Here is a 21,475-nt window from a genome sequence, read left to right as displayed (position 1 = left end):
GATGGGCCTATGGAGTCTACTTCTGTTGGGACCAGAGGGTCCATTAGAGATAGAGATTGGGTTAAGAATTAAGATAAAATCTTAACAATTCAACACCCTATCCACGTGGGCATTCTGTTGGTTTATCCTAGTCAGCATTATAATTGCCACGTAAGCATTTAAAGATTTTTATGTGATCTTTCGTAGGGTCAGTTTAATCATTTATTATTTATTCTCTTTAAATTTGTAAGTGGAAGAAGCATGTTTAGTTATTTTCAGTACGACAAAAATAATGCAATTCTCCTTAATAGGAAGCAAGAAAGCTAGCTGTTTAAATTTGTACTATACACTAACCATCATTAAAATTTGTACACTTACATAATTAATTACTATTATTATTAACTTTTTGTCACCTAATTACCATCATATGAAACAATCTATGCTCTCGTCATTTCATATTACTTCATCTATGTTGATATGACACATTCCTTAAAAAAGTTTTATTTAACGGTATGATTTACTAAATGCGCTAGTTTTTTTTTGTTTGGAGCAAATGACAATATTTTATTAATGCCTCGAATTAAGTTATTATTGCAACATGTTGTATCTAACTTTATTAATGATGCGTGAAACTTTAAATTTGACTATTATTACTTCATGCAGTTATTTAATACAATATGAGAAAAAAAGTATAAACTCTTTTAATTTGTTAGAATAGATAAATAAAATAAACTATTTATTTTTGATATAAGAATCAAGTAAAATGAAACGGGAAAATAAGTGTATGTAATTAAAAAGAATGTGGAGAAAATTAAGCTCACCTATATGAATATTTTGCATGCATTCTATTTTATTTAGATGGTTGTCGCCAACAACAGAGTTAAAAATTTTATTAAGAAAATTCTATATTTACCATCCATAGTAAAAAAAATGACTTTGATTTTATATATTTAGTGTAATTTTTAGTAGGACAAAAGTTATGCATTTCCCCTTTGATAGGAAGCAAGGGACCTGCTTCTTACTGTCTGTACTACACTAACCATCATTAGTTTTGTACACTCACTTAATTGCTATTTCTGTCACCTAATTACCATCATGTGAAACATTAATGTAACTAGTTACAAGGTGTAATTAAATTAAGAATGTGAAAAAAAATAAGATCACCTACTTGAATATTTTGAATGCATTATATTCTATTCTGTTACATCTGGATGGTTGCTGTAAATAACGAAGTCAGAATTTTCAGGAACTCAACCACAATACAAACATAAAAATAACTTTTATGTTAAATATAGGGATAAAGATCTGAAAAATACCTCAACTTTGATCGAATTTGCTGTTGCGATACTAAACTTTCATGAGGCTATTTAATACCGTATGTTTTACCCCCTGAACTATTTAATAGTGTATTTTAAAGGTATATATCTGCCACGTTGACACATTACTATTTATAATTTTGCATTATTTTTTATGTCCACGTGGGCAAATATATATGTTTAAAATATGGTATTAAATAGTCTAGAGAGGTAATAGGTTCTCATGAAAGTTTAGTATCGCAACAATAAATTCGACCAAAGTTGAGATATTTTTCAGATTCTTATCCCTCAAAATATATAATGCATTTTTTGGGTGAAACCACACTAACTCTCAAAGCCATACAAGTTACAACAGAGAGAGAAAAAAAGGTCTCAAACAAAAGGAATAATAACCAGAAGCTAAACCTCAGTATAAAAAATGGAATTAATATTTTAGTAACATTAATTAAGTAATATGAAATAAAATAATTAGTATGATAGCTTATGATTCGAGAATGACCCGTCAAAATGCATTAACTGGCACATGCCACATAACAAAATAAAAAAAATTAAAAATCTTCTATATAAATGCCCTTTACACCCCATCTCTCTTCAACAAACAAATTCCATCAAGTCTTCTATTCTCTCTACACAACAAAGTTTTCTGTTGTCGCTCCGATTCGTTTTAAACAAACAAAACACACACCATTTTCACTAGAAAATAACAAAAATGTTTACCTTCTCATCAGAACAAGATTCTGTTTCTCGTAGATGTGTTTGGGTAAATGGCCCTGTAATTGTTGGTGCAGGTCCATCAGGACTAGCTGTAGGAGCTTGCTTGAGAGAACAAGGAGTTCCATTTGTCATTATAGAAAGATCTGACTGTATCGCATCTCTATGGCAAAAACGAACGTACGATCGTTTAAAGCTCCACCTCCCCAAGAAATTCTGCCAATTACCGAAATTCCCATTCCCAAATCACTTCCCTGAGTATCCAACTAAGAGACAATTTATCGAATACCTCGAACTATATGCTAAACACTTTGACATTAACCCTCAATTCAACGAGTGTGTTCAATCAGCTAAGTACGACGAAACTTGTAGAGTGTGGAGGGTGAAAACTAGCTCACCCAACGGCTTTGAAGTTGAGTACATTTCCCAGTGGCTTGTTGTAGCCACGGGCGAAAATGCTGAGAGAGTTGTGCCTGATATTGAAGGATTGAAAGAATTTGGAGGTGAAGTGATTCATGCTTGTGATTATAAATCAGGGGAAAAATATCAGGGAAAAAAAGTTGTTGTTGTTGGATGTGGTAATTCTGGAATGGAAGTCTCTCTTGATCTTTCAAATCATGGTGCTCAACCATCAATTGTCTGTCGTAGCTCGGTAAGCAGTAGACGAATTCAAAATTTAAATTTGATGATTACGGATCCTTTTGAAATTCTAATGATTTTTCAATGTTCCCGGTAATTTTAGTTAAGACGCACTGGGGTCCACCACGACTTACTGCGTCTAGCTTAAAAAGATTAAACATTTTAAAAAATAGAACACACCGACTCTAAATCTTGAATTTACTCTGCTTACTGATGTAGTTTGCTCTGTTTTTTCTTCTTCAGGTTCATGTTTTGCCAAGAGAAATTTTTGGAAAATCAACATTTGAGCTAGCTATGTTTATGATGAAATGGGTGCCTCTTTGGCTAGTTGACAAAATTCTACTTATTCTTGCATGGTTTATTTTGGGAAATATTGAGAATTATGGACTAAAAAGGCCATCAATTGGACCATTGGAACTCAAGAACAAACATGGGAAAACACCAGTTTTAGATATTGGTGCCTTGGAAAAAATTAGATCTGGAAAAGTTAAAGTCGTCCCAGGAATCAAAAAGTTTTCATGTGGCACCGTTGAACTTGTTACTGGCGAAAAACTAGAAATTGACTCTGTTGTTCTTGCTACTGGTTACTGCAGCAATGTTCCTTACTGGCTACAGGTGAGACAATGTCACAATCCTTCTGGAACTTTTTTAATAACATTGACAGTTTTGGAAGTTTCTAATGATTTTTAAACGAGTTTAAGTTATATACACCAACAAAATATAAGAAGTTTTACTTTGTCACTTGCTTGAACTATTCAAAAATGTGGTTGCACGCCTGTGAATGACATTTTTGAAAAATTCAAGCTATCAACATTTGTTAAGAGTCAGACTAACATAGCTCGGACTATTTAAATGTTCTTGAAAAGTGTGCTAATGTTATTTTTTGTTATGTGATGCAGGAAAGTGAATTTTTCTCCAATAATGGATTTCCAAAAGCACAATTCCCAAATAATTGGAAAGGAAACTCTGGGCTATATGCAATTGGATTTACAAGGAAAGGGCTAGCTGGTGCTTCTGCTGATGCTATAAATATTGCACAAGATATTGGCAAAGTTTACAAAGAAGATCTCAAACAAAAAAAGCAAAAAGTTCCTACACACAGAAGATGCATCTCAACCTTTTAATCCAACTGAAAAATATGAAAAAATGAAAAAAAAAAATTAACAAAAAATTCCCTTCATTTTTTATAACAGGGGATTAAAGAAAAGAGATGTATAAAATACTTGTGTAAAAAAAAATATACAAAAGGAAAACAGCAGAATATAGTATATACAGAGAGATCAGCCCTCTCCAAAAAATAAAAAAATAAAAAAAAAGCTCAAGTTTTGCTATAGTTTGGGCATTTTACTAGAGGATGAAGAGGCGTTTCTCTTTTCTCTTCCACAAATTTGTTTTTGTTTGTATTGACTTTTCCATTATACAAAATTGTACAATTATTATTTATTACAATGACAAAGATTGTTCCTTTAAAGTTATTAGTACTCTTTCATAATAATGTTCTAGGTTTCCTGTTGATCTTTCATGACAAACTAAGTACTGATGTTGACCACAAAAAAAGATGGACTATAGAAGAGCCGTTTGGATCCGAATTTTAGTAGCTTTTAAGCAAAATAGTTGTTAAGCTATAATGAGTCGACTTACCAACAAGTGTTGTGGTGGAGTTGATAAGTACTCCTTCATTTTTAATTAGAGTTCTCAAGTTTGAGTCTTCTAAGGTACGGAGTCGCCTTTGTTAGAGAGCGTTTTACCCTCAATGTGGGACTTTCTGTCGCAAATCCAAATTTAATTGGACTTCAATATGGATACCAGACACCGAGTAAGAAACCAAAAAAAAAGAAAAAGAAAAAAAAGAGTTAAAATCACTTAATTTGAAAGTTACTCTGAATTATGTCAAACACTCCCCCCAAAAAAAAAGAAGCTAAAAGCAATTTTTAAGTCCATCCAAACAGCTCTTAGTCGATACTAAAACATTAGCATAACCGGAAATTCTAACAAGATTTTTTTTTAAAAAAAAAAGCATAAAACATCATTATATTTTTAATTTTTTTTTTACTCCAGCTCCACTTTTTACTCCTTTAATTGACTTGAACTGACAATCTTAAGAACAAAGTTGGACGTGAAGGGTGTTTATCATTTATGCGGTCTCTTTTGTCTACTCTGACATTTGCACATTATAATTTTCCGAGGAAAAAACTCCTTTTGTAGAAAATCCTGGTTTCCTTAGTTGAAGAAAATGAAAATTTAGAGTGAGAAAATGACACTTCAATTTCCATTATTTGTGTACGTTAAAAAGACACTGATAGAACACGTACAACTGCAGAAGGAATATTGTAGTATATCTCTAAGTTCTTTTCAAGTCATATTCAATACAGTCATATGAGAGTTCTGATAGCAATCACTCATCATTTCAACATCCTAGCATACACATTATTGGTTAAAAAAAGTAAAAAATAATAATAAGAAGAAGATCATGACACTTGATCTGATCATGAATTCAAAATAATTGTGTAAATGGGTCCCTACCTTAATTCTTGTTTCCAACATAATAACGTGTGTATTAAAAACACTAAGATACACTATGATAATAGTTGAAATCACTTACTAGACTCGGGTTCAAGACTTGAAAATCACAAATCTCTTAGTATAGAGTATTTTACTCACCCTGTGGGGTGGGTCTACATGATCTGGTGTTAATTGGAATTAGATGTGCCGCTGCCAATGACCTTCATTTGCCAGAAAATCTACATATGTATTTTTCTCTGTCATATATGTTTAATGTTTAATAGTGGTCTTGCGGACTTACAATAAATATTTACTATCTTCAATAATAGTTGTATGTATGATAGGTAGAGATTTTTCATACTACCTCACTCATTATTGTTATTCCTCTCCATTTGATTCTGGAATAGAAAATTTATACAAATTGCTTTATTTCTCATGATTATGATCTGATTATATTAGAGTTTGACCCCAGCTCTAATCATAATATGCATAAAAAATGACATCAATTAATTGTTGTTTAGCTAGCACATGGACCCTTACGAAAATTCTTATAGTTGAATATTTTTTGTAAAATCACAAGTGTTATAGTTTTGTAGAATCATATTATAGAAACACTGCTTACTTGAATAGAGGATTTATCGAAACAACTAATTCCACCCGAGCACTTGAATGGAGGATTTATCGAAACCCACTTGTGAGGAGAAAAACAGATTAAAAAAAAAACTAAACTGGCGTCGCCCGGACCTTCAGTGTGTTAGACTGACGTGATAACCAACTACACCACGACACCAAGTTGTTAAAAATTCTATGTTTAAACATAATAAACACTACTACAGAAAAAAACTTGCTTAAACTTGGTATTTTTTACTGAGTCAATGAATGCAAAATATGTATTTGACACATCAATTTTTATCAACTAACCAAGGTTAAATAATATTATTGCTTTAATATGTACTTATATTGGTTTACTTGTTTTAGAATAAAATTATCGAGTGTGAAGATATTTTTGTCTTTTTGGTACTGATTCAACTTTTCTTGTTTTTTGTCAACAAGGCTTGTACATTTGACATTACCGTTTCACTAGTTGATAAGATCATATCTAGTATTCAAATTGTACTAGCGCCTAGAGATGGATGATCACTTTTGTTTTTTTTTCTATTCTTTGATCGATCACTTTAGCTTGTCCTTTCAAAAGATTGATCTCTGGAAGGACCCTTTGAAAATGTTACTCATCCACAGAAACTAGCATATGTAAGAATGTCAACAACTAAACAACGCCAGAAATGTTGTTATCATTTATCAATAAATTTAAGTGTGGTTAGATTCCCTTCTCAGTGGTCCATTTTTTTACACGTAGACTAGAGCATAGAAGGTTCTACAATATTTTAGTACTTTTAGTTAAAATTCATATGTAATATATGTCTGAAATTAAGTCATTAAACTTGACCTATATGATTGAAGTTCAGTTATTTTTGTTCAAAGCTCAAGTATATATGAGTGAAGTTTAAGTAAAAATTAATGAACTTGTAATCTATGGCTGAAGTTTAGACAATAACAACTGAAGTCCAACTATTTTGCTTTAACTTATGATATAAATGCATGAACTTCACTCGTAGGATGGCAATGTCTGAAAAGGCAGTCCCATAAAATTTTGACAATCTTGGAATACTCTCTTATTATATAATTTTAGAGAAATTGCTCAATCTTATTCAACTTGAGGCCTATTACTTGTGGCCACTAAGTTCATCCGTCACTGCAGCCCACTGACTTCTCATTTTTGGGCCTTAAAGATAAGAGAGGTGGAAGTGTACAAGAGAAAATATGGCTGAAGTTTAAAGACATATATGACTGAAGTTATTTTTTTATTTTATTTTTTAACTTCACACTACAACAAGAAATGTGTGAATTACATGGGGATTTTCTTAGGGATTGGTATGAAAATTCACATGAAACTTATTTTCTTGCAAATTTTCATACCAATTCCCAGGAAAATCTCCATGTAATTCACCCTTTTCTTGTAGTGGATCACAGACATATATATATAATTAAAGTCAGGGGCAGCTTTGAAGGCTTGGCCAGTGAGGCCATTGCCTTAGGCCTCAAAAATTTGAAGGCCCCAAATTTATTTAAATTATTGTTATTGATTTTATTATATATTAATATAATTTATATAAATAAAATTGTTATTGTATATTTTTTATTATAATTTGTTTGAGAGTATTTTTTATCAATAAGTACATAAATTCTCATAATCTTTTCACTCATTATTTGATATATTTGTTTTATCTTCCAATTTTAAATTTTATCATTTTTATATAGGAACTAAGTTATATATATTGATAACATAATGAATTTTTTTCAACCCTTTCTTAAAATGCGTGAACACAAAAACATTCATGCACAAGTTTCCTTTTCGTTTTAATTTAATATATTATATGAAAATTTTATAATTTGTTTTAGATATTCACCAATGAGTGCTACTCAATAGAATGAATTATATCATTTAAAAAGAATTATATCATTTAAATTGATCACATATTTGATAAGAAGGTGTATAGATTTTTGTTACTATCCATGTTCAAAACTTCAACTATTAAGTTATGTATGTTCTTTTCTTTTTCTTATTTGTGATGATAGCCAAATTAAAGTTTAAATTTGAATTTTGAAGCTTAACATCGATAATCCATCACTTTATTTTTTGTACTTTTCTTCCTTTTCTTTTTGTGTGTGAAAATTGTTATTTTTTGTCTTAAATGATTAATCTATTGTGTAGAAAATATTTTTTCCTGTTAGTGTATAAACTTTATAAAATAAATTTAAGGGCCTCTTAATATGATTTTGCCTTAGGCCACGAGATATGTTGAGCCGGCCCTGATTAAAGTTCAGTCATTTTATCTGGAATCTGAATATATATGTTTAAACTTTAGTTATATATAACTACAAACATATTCATTTGAAATTATGCTTGACAACTCCTATTGATCCTTACCAGAATACAAGATAAAATATTTTTATTAGATATTTTTAAATTAAAATTTAAAACTTATTTTGCATGTGTTTTTAAATTACCAAAATAGAGATAAGATAGTTATTTAAAATATGTCATTTTTTAACCATATGAGCCAAACATAATAATTGTAAAACCTTAGGTCTGTCCCAATTAGGAACGATGTATATAATTAAACAAGATCTACATATTTTTTGTAGTTATCTTATTTATATAACAAATACTTGAGGAATGAGTCATGGTTGTAGTGGAGAGGTAAATACTCCTTCTTTCTCAATCAAGATGTCTCGAATTTGAATCTCTTTGGATATGAAGTTGTTTTTGTTAAGAAACATTTACCCTCCTCAATATAAGACTTTTTGGTGCAAATTCGAATTTAATCTGCTGTAATGTGGTATGACACCAAAAAGGAAAAAAAAGAACTAGAGAACAACATTTTTCTCTCCAAATTTTGAATAAAAATGTCCAATTTACTATCAAATTTCCATAATTTATAGAGATTTTTTTTTTTTTAAATTATTATCTTTTGGCTGAATTTAGCCATGATCAAAAACCGAATCACGTGAATTTACCAACACCACAAAGAAGAAGAAAATCTCAACAACTGAACTGAACTGAGCAACGTTTCTCCAAAAAAATAAAAATGGCTGCCACTTCGAGTTTGACTAAAAACTTCAGTACTTTTTCTATTCCTCAATCCTTTCACCCTCAAAATGGAACTCAAATTGTCCGGCACTTACAGGTCATTCCCAATTCCAATTGCAGTGTTTCAAGTGTCAGATTACACAGATTTGGGTCCAGAATCGAAAACAATGGTCCCCGGAAAATCGGTCGGGTGCAGATTCGAGCGATGTCGGGTTCATTCGGGTCCCGATTGGAGGAGAGCGTGAAAAAGACTATTACGGAAAACCCAGTAGTTGTCTACTCCAAGAGTTGGTGTTCGTAAGTTGAAAAATTAATATCTCGTATGATATTGGAATTCTATGACTAATGGTCTAATTTCTGAATGAATTTTGAAGTGTTTTTTTAATTTGTTACAAAAGGTATTCAACTGAGGTGAAAGTTTTGTTCAAGAGACTTGGTGTAGATCCTCTTGTTATTGAATTGGACGAAATGGGTAAGTTTCTCCAAAGTCAAGTACTTTTACTTTACTTTAGTACATCTTCTGTTCGAGCCTTATGCTTTCATGTTTTGGGGAAAAAAATGTTTACTTTGTGTTGGAATCACAGTTTTTGCTTAATGTGAATTGAGAATGTGATATTTATAATGTTTTATGTAGAATTTTTTTTAGGATGATTGCTGTGAATCTGAAGTTAAGGCTTATATGCATATATGACTTTGAAGCTAAGATAATTAATGAGTTGAATACTCACAGATGAAAATCCCTATAGATAGTCTACTAGCATTGTTTATTTTGGTTACATGAAAACCAGTTGAGTACTTGAGTTCAAGTTCCTGATGAATAAGTAAGCCAATTGATATTAGGTAGGCAGATTGCTATCCTTCTGCAAAACCAATGTTGTTAAAAAAGCAGAATGTTTGTGATGCAAAATTATTAGTTCTGGTTGTTTCCACCTAATTCCTCAAATGTAAGACAAGAATTTCCATTATGCATGGCCAAAATGCTTGTTGCTATTGCCTTTTTACACTGTTTGTTCAGACGAGATCCTTTCAGAAACAACCTCTCTACCTTCTCAAAGGTATGGGTAAGGTCTGGGTACACTCTACCCTCTCCGGACCCCATCTGTGGGGTTATACTGGGTCTGTTGTTGTTGAACGAGAAATGTTGGTGGATAATGGTCCTTAAGTAGATGGGCGAGCTTGCATTTGCATTGTCTAGACTATATTTTTTGTTTAACTAGGCCTGAACCTTAGGATATCTGCCAAGACTGGTGCCTACTGTGGAGAGAGAAGTAAAAAGGACATTTTTGATCAAGTAAGTAGGATATCGTAAAGGTAACATTACTAGATTCAAAAAAAGAAGAAGAAGAGTACGATATCATAAAGATATCAAGCAGTAGCAATGAAATTACAAACAGAAGAGTTTATCAGCTCATTTATAGTTGAAGCCTAACAAACTAGAGAGCTGATCTAGTCCAAAAACAAGCCAGAGTTATTATCAGGCGAAAATTTACCCCAACCAGAAAGATTAACCAAACATTCTAGACTTCAGGGAGCAGCTTGAAGTTGATAACCCATCAAAACATCTGTCGATTCTTTCAGTCCAAAATTCCAAATGCGCCAGAAAATGCTTGCAGGTACCACTTTCCAGATTTTCCTGATGGTTTTGTCAACCTTCTTTGAGTTCCAGCTCACATAGGCGTCTCTGACAGTGAAAGGCATAGTCCACTTCAAACCAAAAACACTGGGGAACATGTTCCAGAAATCTGTAGCCTTTGGAAAGTGAAAGATTAGGTTGTTGATGGATTTTGAAGCAGCTTGGCACATGTAACACCTGTTTGCTAGCTAGCTCCTAAGGCCATAGGTCAATCATCATATTGTTGGAGCACATAGCTCCATAACCTTCCTTGACTGTGCATGTTCTATCCATAGAGCTGCCCCATTTTAATTTCTCTCTCAACTGAGTGTTGATGGTGTATTTCTCCGGCATTTCCAGGTGTGTGAGTTCATCAACTTAGAAGTCCTGCAGATTCCTCCTAAGATTCAGGTTCCATTAGTTGTTCTCTTTATTTCGAGCAACGAAGGATTCTGGACTGCTGCTATAGTGAAGATGTTTGGAAAAGCTTCCTTAGTGTTGAGTCCCATATCGATTTATCTCTCCAGAATTTTGTGTGAACCCCATCTACCACCTGCAAATATGTATTGCTGGAATAATCATCATATAGTGGTTGAGCCTCCCATATTTTGCTGCGATGATTTCTTTCTGTAAGCCAGCGTCCTCTTGACTGTACTTCCAGTGCCATTTCATCAGCATGCTCTTGTTATATAGTGATAGTTCCTTGATTCCAAGTCCACCGAGCTCTTTGGGAAACATGAATTTAGACCATTTCACGAAGTGGATCTTGTTGTTAATGTTGGTGCCTTCCCATAAGAATTTACATCTTATAGTGTCTAGCTGTTGGGGCCTTTATTGAGAGGAGTAAAAGGGCCTTTACCTTGGAAGTTGAATTCTAGTCACAGTATAAAGGCAAAAAGTTCTTGTGCTTAGAACCTTAGGAGTATATTAATCATATTATTTTGTGGAGTCCGTCTAGTTTGATGGATGATGGTCAATTGTGAAAACTTGAAGTTCATTAGCTTTCCTTCAGTTTTGGTTGTGATGCGTGCAACTTCTTTAGAAAACCAAATGTGAGCAAACACCTTCCCATCTTGCATAGAGTAGTTTCATCCACATCAGTAGGCTACAACTCTGTTTGGGGAATTTGACAAAGTTCAGTTGGAAGTGGCTGTACGTAATTTACATGAATTATCTGTCTTTTAATGCATGGCTCCTTTCACCATGTCTTAAAATATCAGTGAGATTGTGACCCCAAAATTCTAATGTTATTGATGGTACAAAATTGCAATCCACAGATGAGGGTAGCAACATGCAACCTTGTTTTGCAAGTAGAACTATCATCAAACAAAGAGGAAAAGGTCTGAAATTGTGCTGTTTCTCGTAATGTTAGTTAACCATGAGTGCATGTTGGCCTTTGAATATTCTTCTACTACCACAGTCACAGACTTCCCTAAAGAAGAAGGGAAACAGATGTTAAAAGGAGATCTAATAGACTTGGGTAAAGTGTGTGCACAGTTCACTAGAAGTCTTATTAGTTCATTTTGATTATCTGCACTATGAAATTATTTCCCATTAACAAAGGTTATCTAAGTTGTAACTGTGGCATTTCGTGCTCTAGTCATATTCAAATGTATACTTTTTACGAAATAAGTTGATGCTATCTCTAAATTGTTTCAGGTCCCCAAGGACCACAACTGCAGAAAGTACTGGAAAGGCTTACTGGACAGCATACGGTTCCCAATGTATTCATTGGTAAGAAATGTGGTATTGTGGAGTTGTTGATCTCTACAATGTTTGGATATGACAACAAATTGTTGGAGCTTATCTATTTTTTATGGGAGCTTCCTGAATTTATATAATTCTATATGTAATAAGCAGATAATTTTCTTTGATGACCGAGAAATTCATCTTTCCTTCATTAAAAAAATCCATCTAGAGCCAACCCTTTGGATCAACTGCAATCCTTGAAACTCGGGGATGATCTCACCCCTCTACATAATTATGAACAAAAACTTATTTATATGTGAAACTTTCAGAAGTAATAGATGTCTTCTTGAAGAGCACCATAAGTATTTGAAGATATTTCATCTTTTAGAGACAATATGTATGACCCCCCTCCCCCCACACACACAGCATAAAAAATGAATCGAAAAAAACTGCTTTACCTATCAAAAAAGAACAAAGAACTATTTGCATAGTTTGAAAGTAAGCATACTGCCACTGAATGAAGAGAGTTGCCTGTTTACAAATTTTGTTGGCACTTGCTGCTGATTTTTATTTTGTGGTTTTTGTGAAGGACTTCTAATAAATGACTCTTTTTTATTATGACCAGGGGCCAAACACATTGGTGGTTGTACAGGTACATTCTCTGATTGTTTTTTTGCTTTCACCATATATTTGCAGAGACAGTATTGCTATTCTGCGTTTATTCCTTAAAAATAATTATTTGACTTGATTCCCAACTTTATAACCTATTTGTATGACATTCTGGTCCTTGTTTAAGCACTATAGTTATTAGGCACCTTCTGCAGGCTGTTTTAGCAACAGGATTTTGTGGATTACTTTAAAATGAGTGGTTGGCATTTTATGTCCTTTCAACAAAAATTGTGCTGAATTAGTGAAAATAAGGCGTTATAGTTGATTGAACACTAGTGTACTTTTTCAAGGTAAGGTTGTAGGCATTCCTTGCAATCTGTGCATTACTACTGTTGAAAGATTGGATAACATATCATAATTGTTGGAATATTAAAAAGCTTGTTGAATGAGTTGCCCTACTCTTTTTTTTTTTGGGTGCAGATACAATTAAGCTGTATCGGAAAGGAGAACTTGAATCTTTGCTATCGGAAGCTAAAGCTGGGAAAACAGAGAGCTAGGCCCTCTTGAGCTATCCATGCCAAGTGATCCTATCTCATGCTCTCCTTGTACGCATTATTCTTCCAGATCTCTTTGACATATTTATTATGTAGTTCCCTTACTGGTATATCTTGCTTCTGATTGGAAAGCTCATTGTTGAAGCAGGAATCTATGTTGATATAAACTTCATTCATGAGTTTATAACTGAATTTCTTCCTTCCTCAAAGACTGGTTTTGTACTTTGCAATATTGACCAGCACTTGCACTGCTCTTATTTATGAGAAACTATATCAATTGAAAACGAAATAAGAATTTGGTGTTTGTCTGTCAAATAAACTTATTTGAAACTTCAAATATTCAGCTTGCTTAATATTGCCGGCTTTCATTTTCCTATGGGTAGTTAACCAACCCACCCACCCCCACCTTACTCCAAACCCAGTGTCGTCCATGAAACAAATCTTGTAAAGATGCATCATGCGTACTGAAGTTGATTGATTGAATTTTGTTCACGGTAAAATTACTTATTAGACATTGGGCCTGAGCAGAGATGTGTATAAATATACCATGCATGCTGAAGTTGATTGATTGAATTTGTTTGCGGTGAAATTACTTTTTAAACATTGGACCAGACCCAAGATGCATATAAATTCTGTCATTGGCCTTTTCCAGTAAGGGGGATCATATCAGTTCAATAATTACAGTTTGAATAAAAGAGAAGATTGCAAAAGCTACTAAACTTATTAAGAAGATTCAATCTGAAGCTGCATGGTTGTACTTCTATGGTGCATAAGACATTCATCGGAACACCCTGAAGATTCCAGCCTTCTTTTTCGACTACTTGATCTTGGGATTGGGAGGACTGACTTCTCTGTTTGCTGCCGGTGAAATCACTGTACTACTTGTGCTATTTTTCTGATGTTCCTTGCCGCAATCAGAATGAGGATATGGAAACTGAAGCATAGCCCGAGAGGAGTGGATGGTTTTTTGTTTCATTCCAAATGAACAACGTTAGCTTTAGTTGTGTTCCAGTCTCCCAGATGGATTCAAGCTGCTACCGGAACAGGTTCAAGCTGAACTTGTCTTGGTTCACCTGAAAAGATTTGGTGTAGATTACCACATACCTGTACAGAGGTTGAATGTTCTTCTGTGATTAAAGCTCGCTCAGAAAACAGTGCTTTGAATGTGAATTACAGACCACATCCCTCTCATGAAGAGTACCAAAAAAGAAGATTCTTTTAGCAAAGGGATTTGAAGGAATCAAAGACCTTCTATCTTCAAGTTTGTAGTGTTCGTAAAACAAAATTGGAAGAGTCTAAGCACCTATATTTGGGTATGGACTGTAAACGAGGTAGTTGTCTAGTTCATGAGCTTCAACTATGAGTATGGTCATTCCTCTACCTCAGATTGTATTGCTTTGTTGATAAGTGCATCTGTTGTGAATGCCATTCCTTGTCGTGTTCATCTAACCTTGTGTCTCTATGCCTGATTTGTTGCTGTGTCCCTTAATCTCCCTCCTTTCTCATGCGTGACCCCTTAGATATGTTGTAAGTAGGTATGGTGTGTCTGTTTTTAATTAGTCAGCCTTAGTGGTCTTCGTGGGTCTTCAGATGGTAGTTATCTGCGAGCATTCATTTCTCCTGTCTGTAATGAATTGATAGTCAACGTCGACAATCTGACTCTTTTGAAATCAGCTACAGCTTTCTCTTCTAGAGTTAAGCAGTCTGATCATGATAGCTCGTTCTCGAGCCTTGACCCCTTGTTCTAGTGATGTTCAATTACAAAAAATCTGCTAAGCAAGGATTTATTGGAGAGGTATTGCATAGTTTCTGGGATTTCCTGCTTCCAAGTATGAAAAAGGGTAAGAATTTGGTCAGCAATAGCTTAAAATTGACTAGCTAGTCATGTGTGGACGATTCAGAATGCTTCATGCACCGAATTGCCCTCCTTTATATGTTGATGGAAGAGCAAAATACGTTATTGTTCAAATATTAAGTTAGTTTGAAGCCATAATGTTAGCTCGAGTTCTTCAACTTGTTAATTTTTGTTTCGATCATTTGTAGCTCTTTTTATCATGAAACATTCGATCATCTTAGCAATATGGATCACTGACTTCAAATTTTGGATTTGTCTCCTCATGTTATTAGAAAGAATAGAGTTCGAGCGATGCCACAAAACTATAATTAAGATACTCATTCACATTCAAAGCCAGTATATAACTAGAGAATAAACATGAAAAAACAAAGGGCCTTGCATTCTACAAATAATATACTAATTCCAATTGAGGGCACACATTCTCATTTCACACTTCTTCAATTTCATCCAATGCATAGTTGTTGGTCGAAACATTAGCATAATTCACTTTGTTAAATCGTACAACAACTGGGTAACGAGTTTTTGGATCCTGAAACATTAACAACAAAATGGATATCATTAAAAGTTAAACATTGTTAATAAATCCTAATTAGACATACATCATGTATAATTATTTTTTTACCTGATCAACAGCTACAACTGAACCGGTGCCCTTGTACCAGTAAGATTCCTTCCTAAGAACTCTCACCTGTCAAATAATATTCATTTAGATGTTCTCTGTGAAAAAATATTTTTCCGATGCAAAATATCATGATATTCACTATTCTTTCGTGATAACATTTTGAACATGTGTAGATACAACATCTATAGGATAATAATTTGTCATGAAAGTTATATGACTACTTCACAACATATTCATGATTTCTTTCTATTTGTAATACAATAATAACATACGCCTCAATTCCCAATAAGGTGGCATAGCCTTTATCAATCAAGTCATTCTGAGACTCAAATATATTATCGAACTTTGACTATTACTATTAACAGGACTAAGAGACTTACCTTGGATCCCCTCTTGGGTCCAATTGGGGGTGGCTTAGCAGCTTTGGTTTCAACAGCTGGTTCAGCGGTAGCAGCGGCCGCGGCTGGTGCGGCAGCCTCTTCCGCAGCCGCCCTTACGACGAGTCTCGGGGTGGTGGTGATCTTGTTGGAGGGAAAAAACAACATATTAGTACGGGAAGTGGTGTTGGAGGCAACATTAGGAGTTGCCACCAAAAAACTTGATGCAGCAGAAGCCATGTTACAACTTGCCATATGCTTTAATTTTCTTACTTTGTTTCTGAGAATTTTGGGGATTGTTTGATGATTTGATGAAGAAAAAGGCAAAAACAAAACAGAGTAGAAAACAGAGTTAATTGGGAGATATCTTTTTCCTGGACGACGAGTGAAGTTATGGCGTGGAGCTATTGCTCTAACCACTAGGAAGATGCCACGTCGTTACCATATCCCCTTCTTTTGGATAATGTCATCACTTCTCTTTTGTCTTTACTTTTTGTTCTTCATATATTTTTTCACTCTTTTTTGGGAATATATTACCAGTCAATGTCCTAATAATGTTGGCCTTTGGGTGATCGACTACAATAACATATTAGATGTAGTTATACCAGTCTTTGAGGAGGTTAGAATGTACGTAAATCTTGTTTATATCCTTCTTATAAAGAGAGATTATTTTATGATGAAGCTCAACTCAAAAATAATAATAATTTAGAAAACACGTTTTAAGAAACAAAACTAGAGTAAAGAAGCTAATATGAAAATGTCAAAAAAATCAAGCGATACTAGCACCGAAAATAGTAAGAAAACCAATGTAAAAGAACCATAACCATTTGAATACCTAATTACTCAGTGTATTATTAGTATATCAAAAGGATCAAAATCAAAATTAACTAGTTGTTGATTTGGAATAATTAGTTTTATAAAAATTCAAAATATTTTTTCAAGTTATTTTGTGTAATTTTTTAAATTTTATAATTTCTCAATAAAATATATATGTTATATAATTATGTATATAATTAGTACATTTTATGGATATTCAAAAATCGTCTCAAAAAGATTTTGTTTTGTTTAAATATTTTATTAATTAGTTTAGTTATATAATAATTAATATTTTTGAATTAATTAGTTTATAATTAAGTCGATTATTTTGTTTCGTTAAGATTAAGAAGCTCATTAATTAATTATATTAATTAGTCCTATTTAAGTTTTAGTTGAATTTGCTAATTAAACTCAATTTGGTTAACTTCTCAACTTAAGTTAGTTAAGTTTGTAACCCTTCGGCCCTTTTATTAATTACAAATCTAACCCATTTGGAGATCAAGTGTTGGGCCCTCTTCTTTCAATTTTCCAGCAGGCCACTTCTTCAACACCAAAATCCAAGCAACCACCAACCTTCCAGCCCAATTCTAACTTCAGCCGACCCGGCCCAATTCTCTTCTGCAACAAAGAACCCAGCAACGTTTCTTTTAACGTTAACAACAAACAGAGGCAGCGAAAGCCAACGACGTTAACTCAGCAGCTCATTCTAACGGTAAAGCCCAGAACCGACAAAACAATTCCAATACACAGCAGCGTCTTCACAAGAGCAGCAACGTCTCCAAACGGTGTCAATAATTCCGTCAAAATATACGGAAAGCAGCAGCGACAGTACGCTGCATTTTCTCGTCATCTTCCTCACTCCCTCGACAATTCGTACGAGTGTCAGTGCTAGATGGAGCAATATCAACGATTCACTCGTCCTAGCGTCAAGATCGAACGGCTCTTGTTGTTTAGCCGTTGGAATCTGAGTACAAGCAGCAGAGATTTCCGAGTGGGGATTTCAAAAATCGACCGTTGTTCCTATCTTTTTTTTTTCTTAGCTTCCCCCCACCCCCTCCAATAATCGAGCCCTAATTTCTTCTATAAATACCCTCTTTTCCATTCATTGGAGAGGGCGGGGGGTCATTCTGCACTGATACAAGGATAGAGAGAACCATAGTTTATACTTTATAGAAAACAAAGATTTTATAAGGTTGCAGATAGAGAGTTAACATTTGAACAAAAAACATTGTCAAATAGCATCCAAAAGGACTTGAGTTTTATTTTAGTTCTGTTTCTTCTTTCACGCATCGTCGGAGCTCGCCGGAGTTCTCGGAATCTCGTTGTGGTCCTGGAAAGCTGCTTCTCTGCTCATTGTTCTCCGTTCGCTGCCCGTAAAGAGGTAAATCCTTTCTTGGTTTTGTTTAATTCCCGGTTCTTCTATGTTGTTCTGTTTATGATGTGTTCTTGGCTGTGTTTGTGTTCTGTTTATGTGTTATCCTTATTTTGGTCTCCATATGTTAGGATTTGGTTAATGAGTATTAGCTAGTAATATCTTTTCTTTTTATATGTGTTATCTGTGTATACATTATGTTTTGGAGTAGTTTAGTGTTAGTTGTTAGCATATTAGATCTCACTCTTGCTCGACCATAAACTCTTCATGGTTCATTTTCTTATTCCGATCTTAGCTGAGCTGAGTCTAAAAGGATTATCTAGTTGTTTATAGTCATTGGTTTTGGTATTTCTCCATCGTTTTCACTGATTCAAAGTTTAGTAGAAAATTACTCTTATTTGCGTGTATCTTTCGTTCTTTCAACTTCCTTTTCTCTCTTGCACTCACTTACTTTAATTTCATCTTAATACATGATATACAGTTTCTGTGTATGCTTTCGTGTGCTTTATTTCTTCCAGCCGAGGACATGTTTTAATGAGAAATAGTTTATCTTTGGGACTGTTCTTTAGCATCTCTCAAAGAGTCAGGCTCGGATGAGTGAAAACTCACAACTCTTATGCATCCTATTTCTTTAACTCATTATCTTTAGATCCATGTTTGATTTGGTGAGATAGGTATTTGTTGCCAGTTCTTAATCGGTTTGTTGCTCGCTGTTTAGGCTCTTCTGAAAGTTGCATTGTTAGACTGTCTATGTCACTTCTCTGTTGCTTGATAATTATTGAAATGCATATTTTATTATATTTTGTCAGTTCAAGTTAAGTTGCCATAGAGTCTAGTCTTGCAGCATAAGTTGTTTTCTTTTTGTTAAAGCGAGTTTTTACCTTGTTCTCCAGTAGTTTCATGACCTTAATATGGCCATATCTTGTCATGTTTATGATCCAAATAGTTTGGTTAATGTTGAGTTTCAATAGTCAATCTGCTAGGATGCCAAAAAATACAATGTTCCTCTCTCATCAGTAGACATATTACTTCAGTTCTAAATAGAGTGGCAAGTGAATATAGTCATATACATATTTTGTTTAAGCTTTAAATCGACTGATTGTTCTGTTCTGTTGCCTGTGTCTGCCCTCTTTCTTTATTTGAACTTGTGAAAATCCCACTCTTGTTCAGTCTTCTAGTCTCCTTAGTTACTGCCATACTCATTGTTTCTAGCAAATATTGCATTGATTGTTATGGAGAGCTAGTGGCTAGTTTGCTTCTTTATTGATGCTTCCATAGTTCTCCATTGATACCTTAGTATGAATAATGGCCTTAATTCCTCCGATCCATACTTGCGTACTCTTATACAGTATTTCATAGCCATGCATTTCTTTCCGTATTTTTAACTCTTACTTGCTTTATGCATTTCTTTGGATAGTATTCTAGTAGCAATATATATGCAGATTTTGTCTATTTCTTTCTAGTTGTTTTTGATACTTTCCATGGGTAGTTTTAATTTAGATAATATCAATTTGCGTTAGTAACATGATTCTTAGATTCTTATATGACTAGATGGGCACGGGCCCAACGATCTGTTATCAATTTTAAGATGTTTTGCATGGTTACACAAGTGACGAATAACTTATAAATATTAGAAGAACGAAAATGTAACACATGGAGAAACATAATAGTTAAAACTGCATAGCTCCTATATCTTAATATATTGAAAGCTAGCAAATTCTATATACAAGTAAATTGCTTGATGTGTATTACACCTTAGTTCCGCAAATTCTTCACTTTTCATCCGTGTCGAATTCTTCAACTTTTGTCAAATCTGAAACGTATGTGTTAAGGCATTTTTGTGTCAAGACATTTTTAAGAATCCAAACAACATAGGTTTACACTAAAGAACCCCTTTTAGCCATTCTGAATATCAATACAAAATAACAAAAAAAAATTACTATCTCATAGACACAGAATCCATCCAAGATCTCTGAAGCTCCATCGTTGACCATTTTTCTGTTTCCTGAGAACATAAATATCCATCTCAGAGGTCCAATGGATCTATAGAAAAGAGACAAGAAGAAGCTATTTAACAAGCTATTTAAAAATAAAGCAGCAAGAATAAAGATAGATGGGACAAATTACACCACAAACTCTGATTTTAACAAAATTGAATAAAAACTCTGTATTTAAAAACAACTAAAACAGATAGCTATGTGGAAAATGGAAATATGAAAAGAGAAAAAATAAAGAATTTCACCTACCTGTCAAATTCTTGAAGACATTACGTGCTTGATGACTTACGCCAATGACTGACCTTCTATAGATTGTATCTGCACTTAATAGTCACAGTCACTTCTTATAAAACCTTTATACCCTTCTTCTATTTTGGATTCTTCCAAATATTTCTTCTGGGTCTTCAAGTGCGCTCCGAGTCAACAATAATAACATGCATGTAAAATCCTGTAAAAGAAAAGGCCAAGTATACATCAAACCTCAAAAGATAATTCACTGATAGAACAAATAAAAAATCAAACAATTCAAATAATAAGAGATATTCATCATTAACCTGATCAACTTTCAAAAGTGACCTAAAATTCCATCAGAAAGACAAAAATAAAGAAAGTATAGTCAAACAAAGAGATAAAAATATCTCAGTAGAAGCAACGAAGAAATGGAAAAACTAATCAGGAATGTATATAAATCGGAAAGAAAGGAAAATGAAAGTCAATTTTATTACACACAATTTTATTACATCAAACCTCAAAAGATGATTCACTGATAGAACAAATAAAAAATCAAACAATTCAAACAACAAGATATTCATCATCAACCTGATCAACTTTCAAAAGTGACCTAAAATTCCATCAGAAAGAGAAAAATGAAGAAAGTATAGTAGTCAAACAAAGAGATAAAAATATCTCAGTAGAAGCAACGAAGAAATGGAAAAACTAATTAGGAATGAATATAAATCGGAAAGAAAGGAAAATGAAAGTCAATTTTATATTACACACAAATTAACACACAAATGAACAAAATTTTCAATTGCATGAGTGAAAATTGAAATTGTTGCTTCACTATTGATCTTCCCTACATTTAATTTTTTCTAAAGAAAATACAATTGAGGAATACCATTAAATATGGTGTGAAGTTAAACTTTGTGTTCCCATCTCATTAATTGTCAAATA

The 21,475-nt window shown here is 33.5% G+C and overlaps 3 protein-coding genes across 4 annotated transcripts; 2 read left to right on the top strand and 1 right to left on the bottom strand.

Moving 5' to 3' along the window:
• The first annotated feature begins 1,950 nt into the window (after positions 1–1,950).
• LOC125807955 (probable indole-3-pyruvate monooxygenase YUCCA5) lies at positions 1,951–4,110 on the top strand. The gene is made up of 3 exons (XM_049487712.1): positions 1,951–2,658; positions 2,889–3,260; positions 3,545–4,110. Exons 1-3 carry the CDS (start codon positions 2,005–2,007, stop codon positions 3,767–3,769), a joined length of 1,251 nt encoding a protein of 416 aa, XP_049343669.1. The 5' UTR covers positions 1,951–2,004; the 3' UTR covers positions 3,770–4,110.
• A 4,601-nt stretch (positions 4,111–8,711) lies between these two features.
• On the top strand, positions 8,712–13,578 carry LOC125807899 (monothiol glutaredoxin-S10). 2 transcript variants are annotated; one of them, XM_049487649.1, is made up of 6 exons: positions 8,780–9,096; positions 9,198–9,271; positions 12,071–12,145; positions 12,726–12,752; positions 13,190–13,314; positions 13,412–13,578. In XM_049487649.1, exons 1-5 carry the CDS (start codon positions 8,798–8,800, stop codon positions 13,264–13,266), a joined length of 552 nt encoding a protein of 183 aa, XP_049343606.1. In that variant the 5' UTR covers positions 8,780–8,797; the 3' UTR covers positions 13,267–13,314; positions 13,412–13,578. The 2 variants fall into 2 exon arrangements, with proteins under 2 accessions (XP_049343605.1, XP_049343606.1); XM_049487648.1 differs by having other exon boundaries at positions 8,712–9,096; positions 13,190–13,578.
• A 1,849-nt stretch (positions 13,579–15,427) lies between these two features.
• On the bottom strand, positions 15,428–16,478 carry LOC125807891 (photosystem I reaction center subunit IV A, chloroplastic). Its single transcript, XM_049487639.1, has 3 exons — positions 16,121–16,478; positions 15,741–15,806; positions 15,428–15,647 (listed from the first exon to the last, which is right to left on the bottom strand). The coding sequence occupies exons 1-3, from the start codon at positions 16,370–16,372 to the stop codon at positions 15,546–15,548; spliced, it is 420 nt and encodes a 139-aa protein (XP_049343596.1). The 5' UTR covers positions 16,373–16,478; the 3' UTR covers positions 15,428–15,545.
• Between the last annotated feature and the right edge of the window lie 4,997 nt (positions 16,479–21,475).

Source organism: Solanum verrucosum, unplaced genomic scaffold, assembly GCF_900185275.1.
Source record: "Solanum verrucosum unplaced genomic scaffold, falcon-dt-bn FXZP01000183.1, whole genome shotgun sequence".
Classification (NCBI taxonomy): Eukaryota; Viridiplantae; Streptophyta; class Magnoliopsida; order Solanales; family Solanaceae; genus Solanum; species Solanum verrucosum.
This window is presented reverse-complemented; position numbering and strand designations above follow the sequence as displayed.